The 26,365-nt window shown below is 36.8% G+C and overlaps 1 protein-coding gene across 4 annotated transcripts in view; it reads right to left on the minus strand.

Annotated features, from left to right (window-relative positions):
- RASAL2 (RAS protein activator like 2) overlaps positions 1-26,365 on the minus strand; it is a 516,482-nt gene that overhangs the window by 51,007 nt on the left and 439,110 nt on the right. For all 4 annotated transcript variants that reach the window (XM_053693294.1, XM_053693295.1, XM_053693293.1 and 1 more), the window contains 2 exons: positions 6,405-6,549; positions 2,391-2,535 (listed from right to left, as the gene is read on the minus strand). In XM_053693294.1, coding sequence (XP_053549269.1) covers positions 2,391-2,535; positions 6,405-6,549 — 290 coding nt within the window. The remainder of the gene's footprint in view (positions 1-2,390; positions 2,536-6,404; positions 6,550-26,365) is intronic.

Genomic DNA, 26,365 nt, shown 5'->3' on the forward strand with positions numbered 1-26,365 from the left:
CACTAACCCCCGAAGATCCACTTACCGGGAGAAGTCTTCATCCAAGCGTCAAGATGTCCTCAACGAAGCCGGCAGAAGTGGTCCTCCAGACGGACAGAAGTGGTCCTCCAAACGGGCAGAAGTCTTCACCCAGACGGCATCTTCTATCTTCATCCTTCCGATGCGGAGCGGCTCCATCTTCAAGACATCCGGCGCGGAGCATCCTTTTATCAGACATCTTCTTCTGGAATGACGGAACCTTTAAGTGACGTCATCCAAGATGGTGTCCCTTAGATTCCGATTGGCTGATAGATTGCATCAGCCAATCGGGATCTAAGGGACGCCATCTTGGATGATGTCACTTAAAGGTACCGTCATTCCAGAAGAAGACGTCGGAAGAAGGAGGATGCTCTGTGCCGGATGTCTTGAAGATGGAGCCGTTTCTGCGTCGGAAGGATGAAGATAGAAGATGCCGTCTGGGTGAAGACTTCTGCCCGTCTGGAGGACCACTTCTGCCGGCTTCGTTGAGGACATCTTGCTGCTTGGATGAAGACTTCTCCCGGTAAGTGGATCTTCGGGGGTTAGTGTTAGAATTCTTTAAGGGTGTATTGGGTGGGGTTTTTTTTTAGGTTAGGGCTTTGGGCTGCAATAGAGCTAAATGCCCTTTTAAGTGCAATGCCCATCCAAATGCCCTTTTCAGGGCAATGTGGAGTTTAGTTTTTTTTAGTTAGGGTTTTATTTGGGGGGTTGGTTGTGTGGGTGGTGGGTTTTACTGTTGGGGGGGGTTGTTTGTATTTTTTTTTTTACAGGTAAAAGAGCTGATTTCTTTGGGGCAATGCCCCGCAAAAGGCCCTTTTAAGGGCTATTGGTAGTTTAGTTTAGGCTAGGTTTTTTTTATTTTGGGTGGGCTTTTTTTATTTTGATAGGACTATTAGATTAGGTGTAATTAGTTTAAAGATCTTGTAATTTGTTTTTTATTTTCTGTAATTTAGTGTTTTTTTTGTAATTTAGCTAATTGTTTTGAATTTAGTTAATTGTATTTAATTTAGGGAATTTATTTAATTGTAGTGTAGTGTTAGGTGTTAGTGTAACTTAGGTTAGGTTTTATTTTACAGGTCAATTTGTATTTATGTTAGCTAGGTAGTTATTAAATAGTTAATAACTATTTAGTAACTATTCTACCTAGTTAAAATAAATACAAACTTGCCTGTAAAATAAAAATAAACCCTAAGCTAGCTACAATGTAACTATTAGTTATATTGCAGCTAGTTTAGGGTTTATTTTATAGGTAAGTATTTAGTTTTAAATAGGAATTATTAAGGTAATGATAGGAATTTGTATTTAGATTTATTTTAATTATATTTAAGTTAGGGGGTGTTAGGGTTAGACTTAGATTTAGGGGTTAATAAATACAATATAGTGGCGGCAGCAATTTAGGGGTTAATAAATGTAGGTAGGTGGCAGCGATGTTAGGGGCGGCAGATTAGGGGTCAATAACATTTAACTAGTGTTTGCGATGCGGGAGTACGGCGGTTTAGGGGTTAATATGTTTATTATAGTGGTGGCGACATTGGGGGTGGCAGATTAGGGGTTAATAACATTATGTAGGTGTCAGCAATGTTGCGGGCAGCAGATTAGGGGTTAATAAATATAATGTAGGTGTCGGCGATGTTGGGGGCAGCAGATTAGGGGTTCATATGTATAATGTAGGTGGTGGTGATGTCCAGAGCGGCAGATTAGGGGTTAATAAGTATAATGCGGGTGTCGGCGATGTCGGGGCCAAAGATTAGGGGTTAATAAGTGTAAGATTAGGGGTGTTTAGACTCAGGGTTCATGTTAGGGTGTTAGGTGTAAACATACATTTTGTTTCCCCATAGGAATCAATGAGGCTGCGTTACTGAGCTTTACGCTGCTTTATTGCAGGTGTTAGACTTTTTCTCAGCCGGCTCTCCCCATTGATGTCTATGGGGAAATCATGCACGAGCACATATAACCAGCTCACCGCTGACTTAAGCAGCGCTGGTATTGGAGTGCGGTATGGAGCACAATTTTGCTCTACGCTCACATCTTGCCTTTTAACGCCGGGTTTATAAAAACCTGTAATACCAGCGCTGTAGGTAAGTGAGCGGTGACAATAACGTGCAAGTTAGCAACGCACCCCTCATAACGCAAGACTCGTAATCTGGCCGATAGATTTCAAAATTAATATAGTACAATCTATGTGATTTATGAAGGTTTAATTTTAAGTTTCGTCTCTCTTCAATTACATTACCAGTTGGTTTTCAGTTCTCCTACTTTAACTGCTTTCTAAGTACTCCCCTATGAGAGTTTACCAATAATCGCAGAACTGAGAGCAGAGCGCAATTTTATTCACTAGGTGTCATTCTCAAATTGATTGGGTTGCCACTCACCAGTAGGAATTGATGATCTTGCAGAATGCCAGCTCGCAGCACATCTTTAGGTTGCTCTGGTGTTCAGCTAGCTCACTAGAGGAACATTTACTGGGATCAACCTCACAGTTCTCGTCTGACTCATACAGAGCCTTGATGAATTCCCCTGAAGCAAAGGAAGCGACGGGAAAGTCAATGTGATTAACACAGTGGAGAAAGATGAATGACCCAACAAGAAATAGGGCAGTAGCAGAGAAATAAGCAAAACAACAATTAGCTAGACACACCGGGGAGAGGTAACAAGTTACAGACATCCGGTATTAGAGACAGATTCAGCACTAAATACAGAACTATTGAGTCCTTGTAGCACCACACAGTACTCTAAACCTTAAAGGGACAGTCAAGTCCAAATTTTTTTTTTCATTATTTAAATAGGGCATGCAATTTTAAACAACTTCCCAATTTACTTTTATCACCAATTTTGCTTTGTTCATTTGGTATTCTTAGTTGAAAGCTAAACCTAGGAGGTTCATATGCTAATTTCTTAGACCTTGAAGACTGCCTCTAATCTGAATACATTTTGACCACTAGAGGGCATTAGTTCACATGTTTCATAAAGATAACATTGAGCTCATGCACGTAAAGTGACCTAGGACTGAGCACTGATTGGCTAAACTGCATGTCTGTCAAAAGAACTGAAATAAGGAGGCAGTCAGCAGAAGCTTAGATACAAGATAATTACAGAGTTAAAACGTGTATTATTATAACTGTGTTGGTTATGCAAAACTGGGGAATGGGTAATAAAGGGATTATCTCTCTTTTTAAACAACAAAAATTCTGGTGTTGACTGTCCCTTTAATAATGGTCTCAAAATAAGAGTATTTAAACTAGACAAGTGCATTTTTCATATACAGTAAATAATCCAAATACATTTTTTTCCTGTTATTCTGCAAATTAATTTGAAAATGCACAGGGTGGATTTGATTTAAATTACTAGTCAGCCCCAGAGGCAGAACATTTTTTTACTTCCTGCGATGAGATGTTTTTAGTGAAAACATTTCTGCAGTTTACTTTGAAATAAAAAGTTAAATGAGGCTGTTTACACTAAGGTGCCAGCTTAATTGCACTTTGATGATTATTTGGAGAATAAAGCAAGTTTTAAAGGTTTTTTTTTTTTAATAATATATTGCAGCAACTGAAAATTGCATTGCAGATTAGCTGCAGAAAAAAAGTTTTTAGAATATTCTTTGAATAAATTTGTTTCCTTTGCTCTTGGTCTAACATCACATTATATATAAGGTAAAAATGTAGTAATAAAAAAGGTGCATTTAAACTTAGTATTTCGTATACATAGATTTGCAGCAGAGCAATGGCATTAAAGGGACAGTAAATTCAAAATGAAAAGTTCATGATTCAAAAAACATGCAATTTTGAACAAGTTTGCAATTTACTTCTCTTATCTAATTTGCTTTATTTATTTGGTATCCATTGTTGAAAAGCATACATAGATAGGCTCAAAAACAATGTACTACTATGAGCTAGTTGTCACTGTCACACTGAATGAGTTCAGCAAGGCCCTGGTAGAACATTCTTCTCCTGCAACAAAGGATACCAAGGGAATGAAGCAAATTTAATCATAGAAGTAAATCTGAAATTTGTATGCTCTATCTGAAAACCAAAAGTTGTCTCATGATGTCCCTTTAAGGTCTATTTCTCAACTTTCTATGTTTATTTAATAACATTGTTGCTGTCAAGAAGGGGCTTGTTATTGTTACAGACACAAATTCACAGTTTTGAGAACTACAAAAACCTTTAGAATGTAATGTACCTTAAATTGAAACTATATTTAGCTAGATTTTCAGCAAAAAGCATTTAAAATCCTATTTAAATAACAATAATAAAAAAATCTGATTTAAATAAAAAAAAATTGATTTAAAAAAAAGAATAGATTTTTACCCACTCTGCAAATAAATAAGGAATGTGACAACTTATATTCTCATAAAGTCAATTAATTCATTTGTTGATTACTTAAAGGGATAGTGTAGTCAAAAAAAATAATTCTTGATTCAGATAGAGCATACAATTTTAAGCAACTTTCTCATTTACTTCTATTATCAATTTTTTTTCATTCTCTTGGTATCTTTATTTAAAAAAGCCGTAATGTAAGCTTTGGAGCCGGCCCATTCATTTTTGGTTCAGCGCCTGGGCAGAGCTTGCTGATTGGATGGCTACATTTAGACACCAATCAGCAAGGGCTACCCAGGTGCTGAACCAAAAACGGGCCAGTTTCTAAGCTTACATTCCAGCTTTTTAAAATAAAGATACTAAGAGAACGAAGAAAAGTTGATAGAAGGAGTAAATTAGAAAGTTGCCTAAAATTGCATGCTCTATCTGAATCATGAAAGTTTGATTTTGACTAAACTATCCCATTAAGTATTAATCAAACCATAAAAAAGCAAACAAAGGAAATCTCTGCTCTACTTCAGAGACTGGATGTCACAGTGAAAACAACTGGTTGTATGCAGTTCCAAGGCCTTCAGTAGCCCACCACTGTATTAGACACAATACAAACTAGTCAAAGGAATATCATAGTCATTTCCCTTTTTTTCATCTAAATTAAGGCATATCATTTTTTTTCTGCATACCCCTGTCCTGTTTTCTTGTCAGGCTTGTAGAGGTTTGTTGCTCCTAACCAATGGCATAATGTAATTAGCTTTTACTTAACATATTTGTGTGTGTATATAAATATATCAGTTTTTTAAATATATTTAAATTATTTATTAAAGGGTGATAATAGTCGAAAAATGACATGGTATAAATTGTTAGAGCACGTCATTTTAAGAATATTGACCCTACACTACTGCCCAGAGGCAGAACGTTTTTACTTTCTGCAATGAGATTTTTTTCTATTTTTTTGTAAAAAAAATAATAATTTTGTAGGTCATTTTGAAATGAAATTCAAATTTAAATTAGACACTAAAACACCAGTTCAATTGCAATGTGTTGATTAATTGGAGAATAAAGCAATTTTTTAAAGTTTTATAATATATTGCAGCAGTTGAAAATTGCATTGCAAATTAGCTGCAGAGAAAAAAAAAAAGAAATGTATTTTGAATAAATGTGATTTCTTTGCTCTTGGTCTAATAACAGAATTATAAGGTAAAATGTAGTAATAAAAAAGGTGCACTGCTCACAAGAACACCTTACATTCAGGAGTCACAGCTTTAAAGACCGGAAAAGGCTAGGGAGCAGAGTTAAAAAAAAAAAACAAAAAAAACTCAGAGAGCCAGCCATCAATCAATGTGCTGCTGCTTTGCAGCGCTGCTCCGTTTTTGAAAATTGTCTTCAAACAGCGCTTCACTCTGGCTTCACTGTGTTAAGGAAAACGTACACAGTGCAGCCAGAGCACAGCACTGTTTGAAGAGAACAGTCTGGTGTGGAGCAGCGTTGCAAAACAAAAGCACTAACAGTTCCAGTATGTGTGTCCCGTTCTTTCTGCAGACATTTCCTGCTATGGCATCTCAGATCGCAATATGTTCTGCCTTGGTGCACTGCTGCACATCTGAGTTATGCTACTAGCGCTACTGATTGGATCAGCGGCGATTTGCGCTCGGGTCCTGCAGTGCCTCACGGGTACCGAGCAGTACTTCTACTGCGTGTTTAACCCAGTTAAACAGACATTAGTGTAAGGTCAATATTCGTAAAATTATATTCTGTAATGAATTACAGTGTGCAACTGTTTGACTATTATGGCCCTTCAATATCTATCTATATAAACACACAAACATATATAGACACAAACATTTTTTAATAAAATACATAGTTAAAACAAAAATATGTAGATGGTGTATTGACATTCCATGTCAATAATTTAAAATACCTACATATAATTACTAACATTTAATTTGGAAATTGAAGTTCATGTCTACACAACTATATAAATAATTCTACGAGCTAAAGAAGAAATAATAAAAAAAAAAGTAAAAAAACATAATCCAACCAATTGTCATCAAGACAATCGAATTTTTTTTTTACCAAGTGCATCATGAAGATACTTCTGTCCAACCAACTTCAGATACTCTTCAATGGCTTTGGTAGCTAAGGTGTTCTCTCTAAAAATCAGCACATCATGGTCTCCACAACGGTCAACTTCCGACATCACCAGATCAGCTAGGAAATCCTGAAATGAAAAGAAGAGATACAAATGTTAAAATAAATAAATACACACATTCTAGTTTTACTTTTAAAGGAAAACAAAAGCTCATTTATTTCATAAGTGTGGTGCGCAGTTGCAATTAGCGGCCCTCTAATTAGAAAAAAGCAATGGCAAAGCCATGCATGTCTGCTATTTCTGAACAAAGGGGATCTAAGAGAAGCTTTTACATCCATTTGTGTTATGACTGCATAAGTGAGAACCCCAAAGTTTGTGAAAAAGTTAACAATTTTTTTAATATGATCGCATTTGGCAGCAAAACAGTGGCATGAAATATACCAGAATGGGCCTAGATCCATACCTAAGGTTGTCTACTAAAATATATATATATATATATATATATATATATATATATATATATAGTTTTGATAGGTAAATTTAAAAAAAAAAAAAAAAGGCTTGATTTATGTTTAAATGAAGTGATGGCAAAAGTGCTAAAAATTATCTATCTTTTGGTCAAGTTTTTGTATGAAATGCCCGGTCCTTAAAGTGAAGGTAAATTTTCAACAATGAGTGCCCGGTTTTAGAAAATACTTTTAAAAACATGGGCACGTTCATTGATGAAAGTTTACATTGCACCACATTTGTAGAAATACTTCCTTTTTACTTCTCCAAAACCGGATCGCCGATCCCAGCCCCAGTTCCTCTGTACTGACGTCAGAAATGACAAAACCGGCTTTTTCCAATAATGGCTTTACCCCCAGAGCGTCCATCTCGTGATGCCCGGCTGTGATTGGAGGAAGCCGGTTTTGTCATTGCTGTGTTTGTACAGCAGGAAGAAGAAGGCGGGGGATCTGCGATCCGGTTTTGGAGAAGTAAAAGGTAAGTATTTCTACAAATCCGATGCAATGTAAACTTTCATCAATGATAGTGCCCCTGTATTTTTTAAAAACTGGGCACTCATTGCTGAAAATTGACATTCACTTTAAAGGGACACTGTACCCAATTTTTTCTTTCGTAATTCAGATTGAGCATGACATTTTAAGCAACTTTCTAATTTACTGCTTTTATCAAATTTTCTTCATTCTCTTGGTATCTTTATTTGAAATGCAAAAATGTAAGTTTAGATGCCGGCCCATTTTTGGTGAACAACCTGGGTTGTCCTTGCTGATTGGTGGATAAATTCATTCACCAATAAAAAAAAGTGCTGTCCAGAGTACTGAACCCAAAACAAGCTTAGATGCCTTTTTTTTCAAATAAAGATAGCAAGAGAACTAAGAAAAAAAATGATAATAGGAGTAAATTAGAAAGTTGCTTAAAATGGCATGTTCTTTCTGAATTACAAATTTTGGGTACAGTGTCCCTTTAAGTGGTTAAAGGGACATGGAAATCTAACTTAAACTTCCATAATAGAAATTGAGTGTACACTTTCCAATTTACTTTCAAAATCAAATATTACTTAATTTTTTTGGTATCCTTGGTTTAAACTTAGCTCCTTTCCATGAGTGTATACTGAGGTATGCTCAGGAGAATGCATGTGACTTGAGCACAATGGGGGATATCTATCAAGCTGTCAACTATGCTGCATTCGCCGGCACCAATACGCTCGCCTAACATTGAGGCCACGTATCTCAATACGCTCTCCTTATTTATGAAAACAGCCGAGAAAAGACGTGCACCAAGTATGGGGGCGATGAGCATCGGACTTGTTCTTAACTAGCAGTCATCGATCTCGTGTCTATTCAGCTTTTTCCCAACTTTATTTATACCCTGTCACTAAACACCGCCACTATACTAAAATGTTTAACCCCTATCCCGTCGCTCCCCGATATTGCTGCAACCTAAATAAAGTTATTAACCCCTATCCCGCCGCTCCCCGACATCGTTGCAACCTAAATAAAGCTATTAACCCCTATCCCGCCGCCCCCGACACTAAATAAACGTATTAACCCCTAAACCTCTGGCCTCCCACATCACTACCACTAACTAAACCTATTAACCTCTAAACCGTCAGCCCCCACATTGCCAAAAACTAAATTAAACTATTAACCCCTAAACCTAACAACCCCCTAACTTTAAATTAAAATTGCCACATCCCTATCTTAATATAAATTAAAACTTACCTGTAGAATTAAAATAAACTATTTTAAACTATTAATTAACCTACCCAAACTATTATCCTACAGTTAAATTAAACTACCAATTAAATAAAATAAATTACATATTAAAAAAACCTAACCCTATTCAAATTAATTAAATATACTATTAAACATTATTAAAAGTACTAAATTACAGAAAGAAAAAAAAAACACTAAGTTACAAAAAACAAACACTAAATTACGAAAAAATAAAAAAACAAATGATCCAAATGATCAAAAATAAAAAAGAATTACACCTAATCTAATAGCCCTATCAAAATAAAAAAGCCCCCCCCCCAAAATTTAAAAAAAACCCTAGCCTACAATAAACTTCCAATGGCCCATAAAAAGGCCTTTTGTGGGGCATTGCCCCAAAGATAGCAGCTCTTTAACATTGCAAACAAATACAACCACCCCCAACAGTTAAACCCAACATCCAACCAACCAACCCCCCAAATAAAAAAAAACCTATCTAAAATAACCTAAGCTCCCCATTGCCCTGAAAAGGGCATTTGTATGGGCATTGCCCTTAAAAGGGCATTTAGCTCTTTTACATGCTCAGACCCTAATCTAAAAATAAAACCCACCCAAAAAACCCTTAAAAAAACCTAACACTAAACCCTTAACGATCCACTTACAGTTCTTGAAGTCCTGCTTGAAGGATCCATCCAGCCGGAGAAGTCATCATCCAGGTGGCAAGAAGTCTTCATCCGGACGGCCTCTTCCAACTTCATCCAGCCGGAGAAGTAATCATCCAGGCAGCAAGAAGTTTTCATCCAGACGGCATCTTCTATCTTCATCCATCCGGCGCAGAGTGGGTCCATCCTGAAGACATCTGACATCCATGAGAGCTCAATCCTATTGGCTGATTGGAACAGCCAATAGGATGAGAGCTCAATCCTATTGGCTGATTGGAACAGCCAATATGATTTTAACAGCTCTAATCCTATTTGCTGACTGAAATCTTTCAGCCAATATGAATGCAATGGACGCCATCTAGGATGGCGTCACTTGCATTGAAGTTCCAGTTTACGGCGGTGGCCTTATGAAGAGGATACTCCGCGCCGGATGTCTTCAGGATGGACCCACTCAGCGCCGGATGGATGAAGATAGAAGATGCAGCCTGGATGAAGACTTCTTGCCACCTGGATGAGGACTTCTCCGGCTGGATGAAAATGGAAGAGGCCGCACGAATAAAGACTTCTTGCTGCCTGGATGATGACTTCTCCGGCTGGATGGATCCTTCAAGGACTGTAAGTGGATTGTCAGGGGTTAGTGTTAGGTTTTTTTAAGGGTTTTTTGGGTGGGTTTTATTTTTAGATTAGAGTCTGGGCATGTAAAAGAGCTAAATGCCCTTTTCAGGGCAATAGGGAGCTTAGGTAATTTTAGATAGTTTTTTTATTTGGGGGGATTAGTTGGTTGGGTGGTGGGCTTAACTGTTAGGGGGGTGTTTGTATTATTTTGCAATGTAAAAGAGATTATATCTTTGGGGCAATTCCCCACAAAAGGCCCTTTTAGTTTATTGTAGGCTATGTTTATTTTTTATTGGGGGGGGGGGGGCTTTTTTATTTTAAAAGGGCTATTAGATTAGGTGTAATTCTTTTTTATTTTTGATAATTTGTTTTTTTCGTAATTTAGTGTTTGGTTTTTTTGTAACTTAGTGTTTGTTTTTTTCTGTAGTACTTTTAATAATGTTTAATTGTATATTTAATTAATTTAAGTAGTGTTAGGTTTTTTAATATGTAATTTATTTTATTTAATTGGTAGTTTAATTTAATTGTAGGATAATAGTTAGGGTAGGTTAATTAATAGTTTAAAATAGTTTATTTTAATTCTACAGGTAAGTTTTAATTTATATTAAGATACGGATGTTGTAATTTTAATTTAAAGTTAGGGGGTTGTTAGGTTTAGGGGTTAATAGCTTAATTTAGTTTTTGGTGATGTGGGGGGCTGACGGTTTAGGGGCTAATAGATTTAGTTAGTGGTGGTGATGTGGGAGGCCGGAGGTTAAGGGGTTAATACATTTTATTTAGGTTGCGGCGACGTCGGCGCAGCAGATTAGGGGAGTTTAGACTCAAGGTTTATGTTAGGGCGTTAGGCGTAAACGTTACTTTTTTTCTACCATAGAAATCAATGGGGTATATTTCTTTGTCTTGCAGCATTGAACATAAGCTTTCGCTGCTTTCAGACTCCCATTGATTTCTATGGCATCCGTGACCTCCAGGGTAGTGGATTGAAAACCAGGTACGCTGGGTCAGAAAAGACGCAAGCGTACCTGTTAAAAGTTTGATAACTGGGAAAAAGTGTCAGATAGAGCCGAATTTGTATTCGGAACATCTGTAATGACGTAAGCATCGATCTGTGTCGGATTGAGATTGCCGGTTCATATGTTACGTCAAAAATTTCAACTTTTGCCAGTCTTGAGGCTTTGATAACTAGGTCGGATCAATCTCGCAACAATTACGATGCAGAATTCCGGTGTATTTTAGGTTGACAGCTGGATAGATAGGACCCAATATGTATAACATTGTTACAAATAATGCTGCTATATAGTGTGCAAGACACATGCAAGCTCCTGAGCATATCTCAGTATGCTCTCATAGCTTGTAGTTTCAACAAAGAACACGAAGAGAATGAAGTATATTTGGACCTTCACTGCATCTAAAAGAGGGTATTTAAAATGAATTACAGACTTTTAAAACTGATATTCCTGTACTGAGGGGGAAATGAAATATCGCTGACCACCAATAACAGCAGTTGTGAGTTGTGCTTCCCAGCCAGTGAGCTATCTGTACATAGACATGTACCTGCTATCTTTGGGGGAAAAACTGCTCTTTCAGATGTTCTAGAATTATTAGCTTTGTGTCCCTTTAAAGGGTAATACTTCTACTGGTCTCAGTGTGCAAGGAAGCTCAGGACATACTCCCTTTTAATGTTTTAAAGGCTACTGATGATGACTTTACAGACAAGCAAAGATCACATGACTTGAGGTGACATTATGTGATTGTCTTGGAAAAGATCACTAAAGATTAAACACTAAATAAATAGGTCATTAAAGATTAAACACTAAATAAATGCTAGATAGAATGATGCATTCAAAGAAAAGATTAGTCTGAGAATAACATGAAGATTATTTTTTTAAAGTTTCATTAGCTGTTTAAATACTGACAAAATATGTGTAACGTTTTAGAGTCTATAAAACAATGGGAGCTGCCATATTGTAACTTAGGTTACCTTCTCTGCTGTGGCCAATTAGGGAAAGTTATAAATAGGTCACTAGAATGTGCAGCCAATGGCTGTGTGGAATACAACAATGTTCTGCCCTTCCACTTATAACAGGAACTGAAAAACTCGGTTTCAGAAAGGAATTACAGGAAAAGGGGTCAAAATAAATAATTAAAGTATATTGCCGAGTTTCTTTTTTTTTTCATATATACAATTTATCATTTTGCATTACCATCTCAAAGTGTTTAATGTCCCTTCAATATTTCCTTTTGGCTCAGAAAGATGGTAAAGTCTGCAACATCAAATTTCCTTTCGGCTCAAACTTCATAAAAACAAACAAAAACGTCCCGCAAGAAAAACCCAAAACAAATAACAGCAGCTTGGGCCAGTCATTATATAAAGGGCCGGAGGGTGCTGACATCTAGCACTGACAAAGAGCCCATTGGGACCTGAGTTTTGAGGTGGTTGTAGAATTTATTCAGAAAATAAGAGACCTTTCTTCACCTTGCCTATAACTTCAATATAATTAAGAATTTGTTTTCTACAACTTGAAGGAAATAATACTAAAGAATTGTAATATACGCATATCCACATTATGGGCTAGATTTATTAAGCCCTTACGGCAGCAAGTTCTCACAAGAACTTGCTCGCCGCAATTTAACAAGCAGCGGTCACCAGACCGCTGCTTCCCTAAACTCTTCGCCACCTCTAAATTGGCGAAATTCAATCTCCTCGGTCGAGTCCGACCGAGGAGATTGACAGCTCCTGCCCGCGCGTGATTGGTTGTGCGCGGGCAGGGGGCGGGATTGCACGCAAGCGCAAAATTGCGCTCGTGTGCAATGTTAATTACCTACGGGTAATTTCGCCCCGCCACAGGTGAGCTGAGGCGTACAGGGGCACGTATACGTGCCCCTGTACGCCTCAGCTATGATAAATCTAGCCCATAAATGACAGTTTGACAAAATATATATAGACCGTAAAAAACAAATAATCTAGCACTAATAAAGATTTTTTCATTTATGCCTCCACATGAGCGCGACAGATTTACACCAAGAGGGGGAAACATAAGAGTATTATTTTATAAGTGCTAGCAAGTCAATCAAATTTTTTTTAACTGTCTATTTACATTGGATAAATTGCCATCTATACATATGATAATACTGATACAAGCCCTTGTTAGAAGTTAAATAGTTTACGTTCATTGTAGAACTATTTCCTTTCAGCTGTGACATGTACATTTGGCTTAAAAATGAAACTACTTTAAAATTCTGCTAGCTATATGTATGTGCGTACAAATGACACAACTACTGCACATGCGCACATACTGTGCAATACATAGAAGTTTTAAAGGGACAGTCTACTCCAAAATTTGTATTGTTTAAAGAGATAATCCCTTTATTACCCATTCCCCAGTTTTGCACAGCCAACACTGTTATATTAATAGACTTTTTACCTCTGTGATTACCCTGTATTTACGCGCCTCTTCTGACAGCCCCCTGATCACATGGCTATTTATTTATTCTCTATTGACTTGCATTTTAGCCAATTACTTCTGTATTTTGCACAACTCCACGGGAGAGAAGCAAACAATTAGAGGTTTAAAGGTTATAAAGTGTATTAATATAACAATGTTGGTTGTACAAAGCTGGGGAATGGGTAGTAAAGGTATTATCTATCTTTTTAAACTATAACAATTCTGGTGTAGACTGTCCCTTTAATTAATAATTTCCTGCGTATATGAGTTAGGACAGGAGTGCTAATAGTGTATCCTTAGTGAGGATTCTTTCCTAATGCGTGCGACAATGAGACACATTCTTTCAATCTCAACTACTGTTAAGTCTTTGCACAGTTATATAGCAGAGGCGTTATTAAAGAAAAATCAACAAAATTAACAAATAATGTAACATTGATAACCATGTTATTGTCAAACTTAAAGGACCAGTCAACACAGTAGATTTGCATAATCAACAAATGCAAGATAACAAGACAATGCAATAGCACTTAGTCTGAACTTCAAATGAGCAGATTTTTTTTTCTGACAATTTTAAAAGTGATGTCTTTTTCCACTCCCCCTGTACCATGTGACAGCCATCAGCCAATCACAAATGCATACACGTACCATGTGACAGCCATCAGCCATTCATAAATGCATACACACTTATTCTTGCACATGCTCAGTAGAAGCTGGTGACTCAAAAACTTTAAATATAAAAAGACTGTGCACATTTAGTTAATAGAAGTAAATTGGAAAGTTGTTTAATATGGCATGCTCTATCTGAATAATGAAAGTTTAATTTTGATTGAGTGTCCCTTTAAAGGGACAGTCTACTCCAAAATTGTTGTTGATTAAAAAGACAGATAATCCCTTTATTACTCATGCCCCAGTTTTGCATAATCAACGCAGTTATAATAATACACTTTTTACCTCAGTGATTACATCATATCTAAGCCTCTGCAGTGCTGACTCGAAAATAACTCCACGGGAGTGAACACAATGTTATCTATATGGCTCACATGAACTAGCGCTGTCTAGCTGTGGAAAACTGTCAAAATGCACTGAGATAAGAGGCGGCCTTCAAGGGCTTAGAAATTAGTATATGAGCCTACCTAGGTTTAGCTTTTAACAAAGAATAGCAATAGAATAAATCAAATTTGATTGCAAAAGTAAACTAGAAAGTTGTTTAAAATTGCATTCCCCACCTGAATTAGGAAAGTTTAATTTTGACTAGACTGCCCTTTAAAAACGTATTTGGTTAGAAGTCTGGAAGGTAAAAAAAAAGCAAAGTATGCAGGTTAAAATATTCTCTGTGCTATCAAAAGTTTCAAAACCAAAGTTTTCAAAACATCTAAATTGTATTATTTTAAGAGCGGTTTGTTAGCCCATAAAAAAACCCACAAAAAAAACAAAAACGGCTGCAATCAAAGAAAACGGGGGAAAAAAAGGACTAAGAGTTTTGTTGCTAAGTACATATTGTGCATGAAATTGCCTACAATTACGTTGGAATTAAATATTCAGCTTGGGATTTTGCAGCACAATTGAGCTTTATATTATGTTTCTATGCGCAATTTACGTCTATTCATTGTGTTTATTTCCCAATATTGAGGCCATTCATGGAACTATGCTTCAGCAATCTTTACACAAACTACTGGAAAAACAGTAAGAACTGACTGGAACATTTTTTTTTATTACAGAACAGCTTGTGGGAAAGTAATTCAGTGTTTGGAAACTACTTCCAAAAGGTAGCACTGCATGTGACAAGGCAAAGTGGTCACGTTCACGATTAGTGTAAAATCACAATGAATATGAACATATATATCAAACAGACACTAATATTTATCAACACTCAGTACAGTTCGTTCATGAAGAAATTCAATTTTGACTCGACTATCCCTTTAAGATATCAAACAGGTGCCGCATAAAGGGGCTTAAAGGTACAAAAAATGTGTTAAAGCATTTTATTACTGCACTATTGCTTGACTATACATTAATAGCAAATGAGTTAAACACATAGTTAAAGTCAGCCCCAGAGCAGCAGTGCACTACTGGGAGGTAGCTGACCAGACCTAGTGTGCCAAGTTAATCTGATAACAAAAGTAAATTGAAAAGTCTTATGATTGTGTGTGCTATCTAAACCCTGGTTTCTCAACAGCTGGGCCACGATGGTATTGCCAGTGGGCCGCAAACCGACATGCCCCAACATATACATACAAACATACGCACACACTGGCGAGCCCTAGACAAGTCCGGCTAAAATTTACCAGGCCTTCAGGTAACTTGGGTTGAGGACCCACCAATAACTGCCTAGGAGCTACTAGGAAACTAAAAGGCTTGTAGGTGTTAAACACATAAGGGTTGATCACAAGATATATACGCCCAATGTTTAATTGCTGATCACAATAGCAAGTTTTCAGCCTGTTTTTCTGAGCTGCAAATGCCTTTCAGGCTTGCCAACAAAACGCTATTTTTAACATGGAGCCAAAATGTTCTCACTGATAACAATCCATTTTCTTAATACTTTTCAACAGTTTTTTTAATACATTTATTAATGGGCCACAGACAACACTTCAGAGGTGTATTTGCACACATGGACTAGATTTTTTCATTGCTAATGTATAGTTCATCTGCAGTGGGAAGGACACAAATTTACATATTTATACATATTTAATACGTGATGTCTCCTACAGCTAAAGGGATCTTCAGGAAAAGTGAAATCAGTACCCCAACACCTAGAAATTATGTGCAGCAATTACTTTCTTTAAAGGGACATTAAACACTTTGAGATGTTAATATAAAATGATAATTTGTATCTATATAAAAAAAATTGCAATATACTTTCATGATGTATTTTGACCTCTTTTCCTGTAATTCCACTCTGAAATAGTGAGCATTTCCGTTCCTGTTAGAAATGGAAGTGCAGAACACTGTTATAATCCACCCAGCAATTGGCTGCACACTCTAGTGACCCATTTATAACTGTCCCTGATTGGCCACAGCAGAGAAAGTAACCTAAGTTACAACATGGCAGCTCCCATTATTCTATAGACACTAAGCAGTAGATTTAACAAGGGCCGAATAGCCCTAGTTCCTGCGCGAGCCTTCAGGCTCGCCGGAAACAGCAGCCCCTAAAACTTTACACTTATTTTGTCAATATTTAAACAGCTAATGAAACTTTAAAAAATACATCTACACGTTATTCTCAGACTTATCTTTTCTTTGAATGCATCATTCTACCTAGCATTTATTTAGTGTTTAATATCCTTTTAAATGTTTGTTTCTAATTTGCACTTGCATGGTTGTGATTGTCACTTTTAGTAAAGGTGTCTTCATAAAGTACGCCATTGATTATTGTGGAAGTCTTGGCAGTACTTCACTTGACTGAGGTTTACCTTTATGAAGAGAATCTTAGTAAAGCCCTTGTGAAGCGGTCATCACCACATTTCAAACGGGATTGCGCTGTTGTAATGGGATATCAAACAGGATTGTGCCTTCGTGAACGCAAAGACAAAACCATTCACAACAGTGTGGTTTCCATTTTTTGTGGATTCATAACTGAAATTTGGTTCATTAGGGCATGATCCAGTTTGAAAGCCAATCACTAAAGAGCAATCCACTTGAAAACCTTCACAAAGGCTTGATCCCATTTGCACATTTTTCTGCTATATTATTGAAATGGAACGGTTTCACAGTTTACAGTGTGAGAACTGTTAAAATCTCGCTTTAGAAGATGAGATAAATGCCTATATACAAATGCCATTCATATTGTTTACTTAGTGATCAGAATGGATTGGGATTACAATAGGTTAATCTCACACATGTAAATGATGATTTCCCTTGCACACTGTACAAAGAAGTCCATTCAGAAGAACTGTACTGTAAACATAACAGGTGACAAAGGACCATTGTATGTGTCAGTTTCGGTTAGATTCCCAGTTTAGATTAGGGACACTCAAGTCAAAATTAAACTTTCATGATTCAGATAGAGCATCAATTTTAAACAACTTTCCAATGTACTTCCATTAACAAAATGTGCACAGTCTTTTTATATTTACACTTTTTGAGTCACCAGCTCCTACTGAGCATGTGCAAGAAGTCACAGAATATATGTATATGCCTTTGTGATTGGCTGATGGCTGTCGCATGATAAAGGAGGGGTGGAAATAGACATAACTTTGTAAATTTTCATTAAAAAAAATCTACTACTCAGTTCAGACTAAGTGCTATTGCATTGTCTTGTTATTATGTATGTGTTGATTATGTCAATCTCCTGTATTTACTGGGCCTTTAAGCGATTGTTGCATTATCTTTGTACTTTTTATGTCACATATTTAGTTATAACAGTGTATATATTTCCCAATAAACTTTTGTACTACTATGTAGTTTCTCTTTATGGTTAATTTGTTTTCAATTTCACGTTTTAACAGAAACACGTTATAAATATTTGTGTATGAATCATCAGTAATTATGCTATTTTCGGAATGGCACATCGTATCTTTTCAGCTTTCACCTGTGTTGTTTATTCAATAAACCAGATACAATGAAAAATAATGCTACAGAACCAGAAAAAACAAAACAAAACAAAAAAAAACATAATTGTTTCAGCCTACGGTTCCAAAAACCAGGGCCAAGACAAAAGCAGACGGCTTCCGTTCTCGTTCAGCAGCACAAAAGGAGTAACAATACGCTTTATAAAAAAAAGTCGAACTATGAGCATCTTAAAGGTTATTCCACTTATTTATTGCAAGAGGAGGTTTTCATGATACAGATACCTAAAAGGACAATAGAGACACGAAAATGCAACAATAAAATGTGCTAATTTGTCACAGCATTTTATTAAAAACAACTTTCCAATTGATTTTTATTATCTTATTTGCTTTGTTCTCTTGATATCCCCCACTAGTGTAGGATATGTGCGTATTCATTTTCAACAATGGGAACCAAGAGAACAAAGCACATGTGAAAATCTAACCGATTTTAAAGTGTCAGTAATTGAAGGTGCGTTACAGCTTACTGAAATCTTATGAGCACAAGCAGATAAAAATAATTGTAATCACATTTTTAAAAATAAAGTTTTAGATATTTCAAATTACCCAAAATGTTTGTTATATAAATGCAATCTCGCCGCCCATCGAGCTGATCCTGCAATCTAGGCTCCCAGTCTGTCCCATGGGAATAGCTGATCACGCCCCTAGTAACTCCCATTTATGCGCATTCAAAGTCTATTTCCAGGCAAGTGATTCTTGCCGTAAATTCAAACTGCGCATGCGCAATACCTCCTGTGGAGCTTGATATTGCGCATGCCCAGTATGTCTCCAACTAGCCCTGTCAATCAAGGAACGCCCGCCCTTGACACTCAAGGAGCTGCGCGGTCGATTCATAGGGGATAGGTTAGGAAGATGCAGCTTAAAAAAAAATATATATTACATTACCGGCATTGGGCGGCCAGAGTTTAGAACATGAAAGTGAGTTTCTTTAAGATTTTTTTTTTTTTTTTTTTAAATAAATATTTTATTGAGGTTTCTTTCAAGACATATAACAATGTAAAAGCAAAACATATGTCACATGAAATAATGTTAGGTAAACAACGAGTAAAAACATCAACAAGATGAGATCATGAGGAATGCAAATAAGAAAATACAACTATCATGTGAGTAATATAGGTAAAGTATGTCATCTAGAGACCACCTTGATTGAAGCAAGAGGCCACTTTTGGACCTCTAAAAATAACTGGAAGAAATCACACTATAGGTGGTCATGTATGAATAAGGAGACCACTCAAGGGTCTCAACTAACGGACCTCTTTTTTATTTGGATAATGATAATATCAACTAATTTAACATCACTTATATGTGCCAAAGGGTAATATTGAAAATAAAAATTGTGGTGTCGAGAGACCCCCTAAATTGATGCAGGTCTTTTTAATAGACCTCTCAGGTCTGGAACTATATAACTTTTTAAGGGGGTATCATAATGTAAGTATAAATGGAGACTACTAACTGGTAAAGCATATATGCTTGAACATTATATATACATATGTAAATGTTAAGCTTATCAATCTAAGTTATAGAATACCAGCTTAAATGGGAGGAGATGGTAACTTAGGAGATATATTGAAATAATCCAATAGATAACCTGGCCGATGACTTTCCAACATATACACAGAAAACAGCCATATTACAGTGTGCTATGTGTAAGACAAATAACTAGGCAATGCTGTGTTATACAATAGGCAATGGCGGTGACTGTTATACATGCTCCCAGGAGAGAGATTCAGGGTAAGTGTATAGTGTTCCATGCGGTCCATGAGCCAGCTATTAGATAGGGAAAATATACTTAATTGACCTGGTTCCTAGCTCTCAGACATGTATTTGCTATGGCTAGAAAATTAGGTGCTAATCCATATCTAGTAGTATGAAAGGAGATTTAAACATAGCTGTATATCTAGAGGTGCACATACCTGAAATATTAAACACATACTATATAAATACACTTAGAACCAAAACATAAATAACCCAAACTATACAACACAGCAAATTGAATTGACTTAGAGCCCTTAGGCTTATAGAAAGCTGAAGATGTCATGGCTTATGGTACAAGGATGGCAATTTATATATATACTATCATTATTTCTCAGCTCAAAGGGTCAATCCATAGTATCTTACTAATACATTCTTTTTCCAAAAGGTATAAGTGGAACTAAGCTCTATTAGTGACTGTGTGAAATTGAAGAGTTAACTGCTAACATATATTGTGCAAACTAAATCTCTCAGTGCAGCACAGTATTCAAATGTCCAAATACACATAACAGGGCCACGCATGAGGATACTATAATAGCAGGAGGGTAAGCTATAGATTATGGAGGGGATCAGCCTGCTAGTTCATAAGAGTGTCAATGAAAAAGTATCCTTTTACCATTATAAAAAGCTTGGGAGAAGCTTGTAGTGCCCCAACAATCTAAAACAAGAACCACGTCTTGGAGTTGTCCAAACTATGGAGGCCTTCTAGGACACACATATACCTCCCCGCAACCACGCATAGATTTTCAACATCCTACCCGACTCCAGACCGATGATCACAGGGGACAAAGTGAAGAAGTCCCATAGCTACATGTCTATTTTTCAGCGCTGTGAGCTCAATGACAGCTTTCAGGGAAGCCGGGCAGTCAGCTGGCGGTAGCCAGGCGTTCTCTGTGTCTGAGGCTTGGTGAGGGCAGTGATCTATAGGGCTCAAGTGTGACTTCTCTAGCGTGGCTAGCCTCTCAGTCTGGAGGAAGCTAACCGGTGCTCTAGTAAATCCGGAATCCCCAACGGTAATGGCTGGTGGCTCAAAATCGGATATCGCGCTGCATTTAGCGGAGGTATTACAGGCTAGTAGACCGCACTCTCTCTCCCCCTGTGTTGATAGTATAACTACCCGGACTTCATGCTGCCGCATCGTAACGCTTGAGACAGGGGTAAAGTTGTCGCTGCCACTGCAGCTGCTAGATAAGGAGTAATGTTCCACTCCTGAATTAGCCTCAGTTATAGGGCCGGAAGGGGTAGCGATCTGCGTTTGATTTCCCAACTCCCTGCAGCTGCCGGAGTCAGAGTAGAGAGCTTGCTCAGTGGTGTCACCCCCATGGATCCCATGTTCAGGGGGGCCGCCAGCAGGGGGAGCTTCACTTGCACGTACTGAGCTAGTAGTCATATCAGTAAGTGATAATGCCGGTTGCACCGGAACTTGTGGCAAGGTGCATCGTTCTTTTTCAGGGAGCCGCGACTCATTGACGTTATTGGCTGAAGTAGAGAAAGGTCTTGCAATAGTGCATAGGCTCTCACATTCAGTGTCCCATGCTATAGCGATTTTCTCAAAGTGGGAAATTAGAAGGGCTTCAACTTCCCTCAGGATAGTGTGAGTTGCGGTTTTCATGTTGGAAAGAAATTAGTTATATCAGAGATTGATTGTAGAGCAGGCTAGTTACTAATGAACTGGTTTGATAACCCAGGGTCCTGGGGGGTATATATGCGGCAGCTTTGACGGCACCAGCAGTTAGTCCAGAGAGGCCTCACAACCTCGTGGTCAAACCTAGTGTAGTCAGCTGAGGAACATAGGTAGGTCCGTTACATGCCGAATGCCTCTAGTCTCCTCTTGAATGTCACCAGGTTTCATAACATATATTTCTCAAAAGGAAAATCAAATTAAAGTTGAGAATCAAATTCAAAATAACTAATTTAGACCAGGAGCTCTTCAGACACACGTCCTACCGCAACAGCTATAGGCTCCGCCCCCCAGTTTCTTTAAGATTTTAATAACGATCTACAATGTTTGCAAAGGTGATATACAGCTAGATTGTTATATTTACATGTGGCATTTAGAAATATTTAAAGAAAAAAGTTAGATTTACTGTCCCTTTAAAGGAACACTGAACCCAAATTTTTTCTTTCATGATTCAGATAGAGCATGAAATTTTAAGCAACTTTCTAATTTACTCCTATTATCAAAATTTTCTTTATTCTCTTTGTATCTTTATTTGAAATGCAATAATGTAAGTTAAGATGCCGGCCTATTTTTGGTTGTCCTTGCTGATTGTTGGTGGATAAATTCCATCCACCAATAAAAAAGTGCTGCCCAGAGTCTGAACCAAGAAAAAAAGCTTAGATGCCTTCTTTTTCAAATAAAGATAGCAAGAGAATGAAGAAAAATTTATAATAGGAGTAAATTAGAAAGTTACTTAAAATTGCACGCTCTATCTGAATCGTGAAAGAAAAAATTTGGGTTCAGTGTCCCTTTAAGTGTTTTGACATGACATGCTCTATCTTATTCTTATAATTTTGACTTTCATATCCCTTTAATGTGTAGCTACCAAGGAATTTCTGCAATGAATTAGAACATTTTATTATTATTAACATGCACACACTTGCATTATGCTGTTTAAATTTATATTTAAAGGGTCATGAAACCCAAAATGTTTCTTTCATGATTTAGGTAGAACATTACATTTTAAACAACTTTCCATTTTACTTCTTTTATCAAACTTGTTTAATTCTCTTGGTATCATTTGCTGAAGGAGCAGCAATGCACTACTGGTTTCTAACTGAACACATGGGTGAGCCAATGACAATCGGTATTTATATGCAGCCACCAATCAGCAGCTAGAACCTAGGTTATTTGCTGCTCCTGAGCTTTCCTAGATAAACCTTTCAGCAAAGAATAACAAGAGAAGGAAGCAAATTAAATAAATAAATAGAAGTAAATTGGAACGTTGTTTAAAATTGTATGCTCTGTCTAAATCATGAATGTCAAATTAGGACTTTACTGACCCTTTAAAGTGAATGTGAATTTAGATGAACCAGTGACGTTTTTTTTATAATTCTATTAAAAACAGGGGCACTTTCATTCATCAAACGTTACATTCCACTGGTTTTGCTAAAATACTTATCTTTCCTTTGTGAAAGCCGCTCGTGCGCTTCCCCCGCCCGTTGCAGGCCTCTTCCTACGTCAGAAATGACGATCCCGGCCTTCCTCCAATCACCGTGTTGCTTTAGCCAATGATTTCCCAGGGGCAGAAGCCGTGATTGGAGGATCCTGGAATTGTCATTGCTGATGTATGAAGAGGCTTGCGACGGGCTGGAGAAGCGCTGGGACGGATTTCAAGAAGAAAAGGTAAGTAGTTTAACAAAACCAGTGAAATGTACAGTTTGATGAATGAAAGTGCCCCTGTTTTTAATATGATTATTAAAAACCGGGCACACATTTCGCAAACTTTACATTCACTTTCATTTAGAAGTGGATAACTGTGCACAACTTCTAAATGAATAACAACTCTGCGGTGGCAGAGACCTCTTCCACTGTTGAATTGGTGGGCAGGATTATTCTACTTTACAGAATGACATGATCTTACCTAGAAAAGTAACCCCTTTGCAAGGGTTAAACACACAGCTATCTAGGCTAACTAATGCAAAAATTACATCCTCTAATAACTTAGAGACACAAAGAAGCAGTAGTGTTTTTCCATCTATTTTATTCCACCGATATAAATAGTACTTTAGATTTCAGTGGACGAAATGTTTACCATGGAAATCCCACTGACGTCTAAATCAGCCTTCTCTACAGAGAATAGCTGGGATAATTATCCTCTCTAGAGCTGTCACAGTTTAGTTTACAAAACAAACCTTGTATTTAAAAACATTTTGGACCTCTTTCTCTTTCTTTAAAGGGACAGTAAACAGCTTGTAATTACATTTGTTTGCAGTCTTCCAAAAGATTAACATATCTGCAGAGTCTGTACAATATAACAGATTCACACTGTTTGCTGTGATCATTTTGCAATGGTCAAACTCCACCCACAACATCTTGTGTTTAGAGGAGCCAATCTGGAATCTGTAGATGACAGGGTGTGTGTCACTGTCATGGTGTTAGCAAGATTTCATTGGCCAGCAGAAAAGATAATATAATACATACATTTTCAAACTTAAATTACAAGAAAAGGGGGCAAGATAAATAATGAAAGTATTTTGCAAAGTTGTTTCACAGTATATAATTAAGCATTTTATATTACCATCTCAAAATATTTACTGTCCCTTTAAGGATAGCATGATAACCTCAGACTGCCTCATGCAAAAGAAACCTTTAAAGGGACTGATGTTAGATACATGCACACTGCACTGCTTATATATGTCAGTCCTAGAATAGGAAACAGATTTTGTTATACTATTTTTTGATTGGATATTTTCTGTATTTTTAAATTATTAAAAAAATAAAAACAGAGATTTAAAAACATAGTTTTATTTTGTTTTTATTATTTTACAGTTTCTGTGCTGAATAAACACACTCTTGCATGCTTTTGGAGATTTTTCTAAGTCAAACAACAAGATTGTGGGAGTTATCTCTATGAACCAATGAGAAAGATAGTTAAATCCCAGTTGTGCACAAATATGCCTTTCCTGTAAGTTTTGATTTAAAGAGACATTAAACTCTAAACATAATTCCCACAAAATGTGCACCATAAAAAAACAACAACAACCCACAGTTAATTTTGTGCACCTTTTCAATAATTTAAGTCTGAAAATTATTTTTTTCCACACCCCCATAGTGCCTCCTGTAGGATTTAAAATGACCCTGCAAAATTATACGATACTTGCGTGCTCATTGCTTGATTTAATTTATATCTCCCTATAATTGGCAATAACAAAACAGATACGTTAAATACACTTAGGAGGCTTTTAAAGGAAATCATTCCTGAACTGCTAATACATTTACTTTAGTTTTTAAAAAATTTACATTGTGTTAATAGATTTTTCATTAGAGTTTCTTGCTAAAAATAATTTACTATCTATGTAAAGTTAATTGACTACGATCCCCTTTCATGCAAAAATATGGCATATATAGGCAAATGTCCCTTTAAATCAGGGGCGTCCATACTATTTTTTATATGGAGGGCTGTTTGCTATTGGCTGAGGGCCACATTACAATATATTCATCCTTATACTAAACAATACAATGTTTTAGCATTGGAATTCCAAGATTTTTCTGCAGTCTTCCAATAGATTAACATACCAACAGAGTCTGGACACTATTAGAACAGATTAACACCTTGTTTGCTGCAGTTTTTGTTTTGTTTTAAATAAGACTACACCCAGCACTTTCCGTATCTGGAGGAAGCAATACAGATTTGAGCCTGGAGATGACAGGGCTTGCCACTATCATTGTGTTAACAAAATCTCAAATGTTTTGATTCAGCAGAAATAAGATAAACTGAAAATTAAAGGGATAGTAAACCCCCATTTTTCTTTCATGATTCAAATACAGCATGCAATTTTAAGCAACTTTCCAATTTACTCCTATTACCAATCAGCAAGTGCAACCCAGGTCTGAATAAAAAATGGGCTGTCTTCTAAGTTTACATTCTTGCTTTTCAAAAAAAGATAGCAAGAGAACGAAGAACATTTGATAATAGGAGTAAATTGGAAACTTGCTTAAAATTGCATGCTCTATCTGAATCATGAAAAAATTAATAATTGGGTTTTCTTTCCTTTTAAATACAGATTAAAGGGACAGTGTACATTAATATATTTTCTCCTCTTTAATGTGTTCCAAAGTATCCATTTTACACTAAAGTGTATTTAATTATTTACAAAGAGCTTGTTCACCTTTATTTTCTCATTTGAAATAACTGTTTTTGTCTATTGTTTCTACACCCATACTGAACATTTCTGAACTTAAAAGGGACATAAAACCCAATGTTTTTCTATCTTGATACAAACAGAGGATAGCTTTTTAAACAACTTTCCAATTTACTTCTATTATCTATTTTGCCTTAGTATCCTTTGTTGAAGGAGCAGCAATGCACAATTAGGAGTTACCTGAATACATCATTAAGCCAATCACAAGAGGTATATATGTGCAGCCACCAATCAGCAGCTAGATCCCAGTTTCTGAGCCTAACTAGGTGTAATTTTGAACACATGATACCAAGAGAACAAAGTAAATTATAGATTAGAAGTAAACTGGAACCCTGTTTAAAAGTGTATGCTCTACCTGAATCAGCATGAATGTAAGCAAGATTATTAAGATTAAATAATGTTTCAAGTTGGTGTCTGTGACAGAGAGGTACTATAATGTTCATTTTCTCCAAGGACCTGATGATCTAAAGTTCTCTGCTCAGGTGAGATGATCTAAAGCTCTCTGCTCAGGCGAGATGATCTAAAGCTCTCTGCTCAGGCGAGATGATCTAAAGCTCTCTGCTCAGGCGAGATGATCTAAAGCTCTCTGCTCAGGCGAGATGATCTAAAGCTCTCTGCTCAGGCGAGATGATCTAAAGCTCTCTGCTCAGGTGAGATGATCTAAAGCTCTCTGCTCAGGTGAGATGATCTAAGGCTCTCTGCTCAGGTGAGATGATCTAAGGCTCTCTGCTCAGGTGAGATGATCTAAAGCTCTCTGCTCAGGTCAGATGATCTAAAGCTCTCTGCTCAGGTGAGATGATCTAAAGCTCTCTGCTCAGGTC

Source organism: Bombina bombina, chromosome 10 (assembly GCF_027579735.1).
Source record: "Bombina bombina isolate aBomBom1 chromosome 10, aBomBom1.pri, whole genome shotgun sequence".
Classification (NCBI taxonomy): domain Eukaryota; kingdom Metazoa; phylum Chordata; class Amphibia; order Anura; family Bombinatoridae; genus Bombina; species Bombina bombina.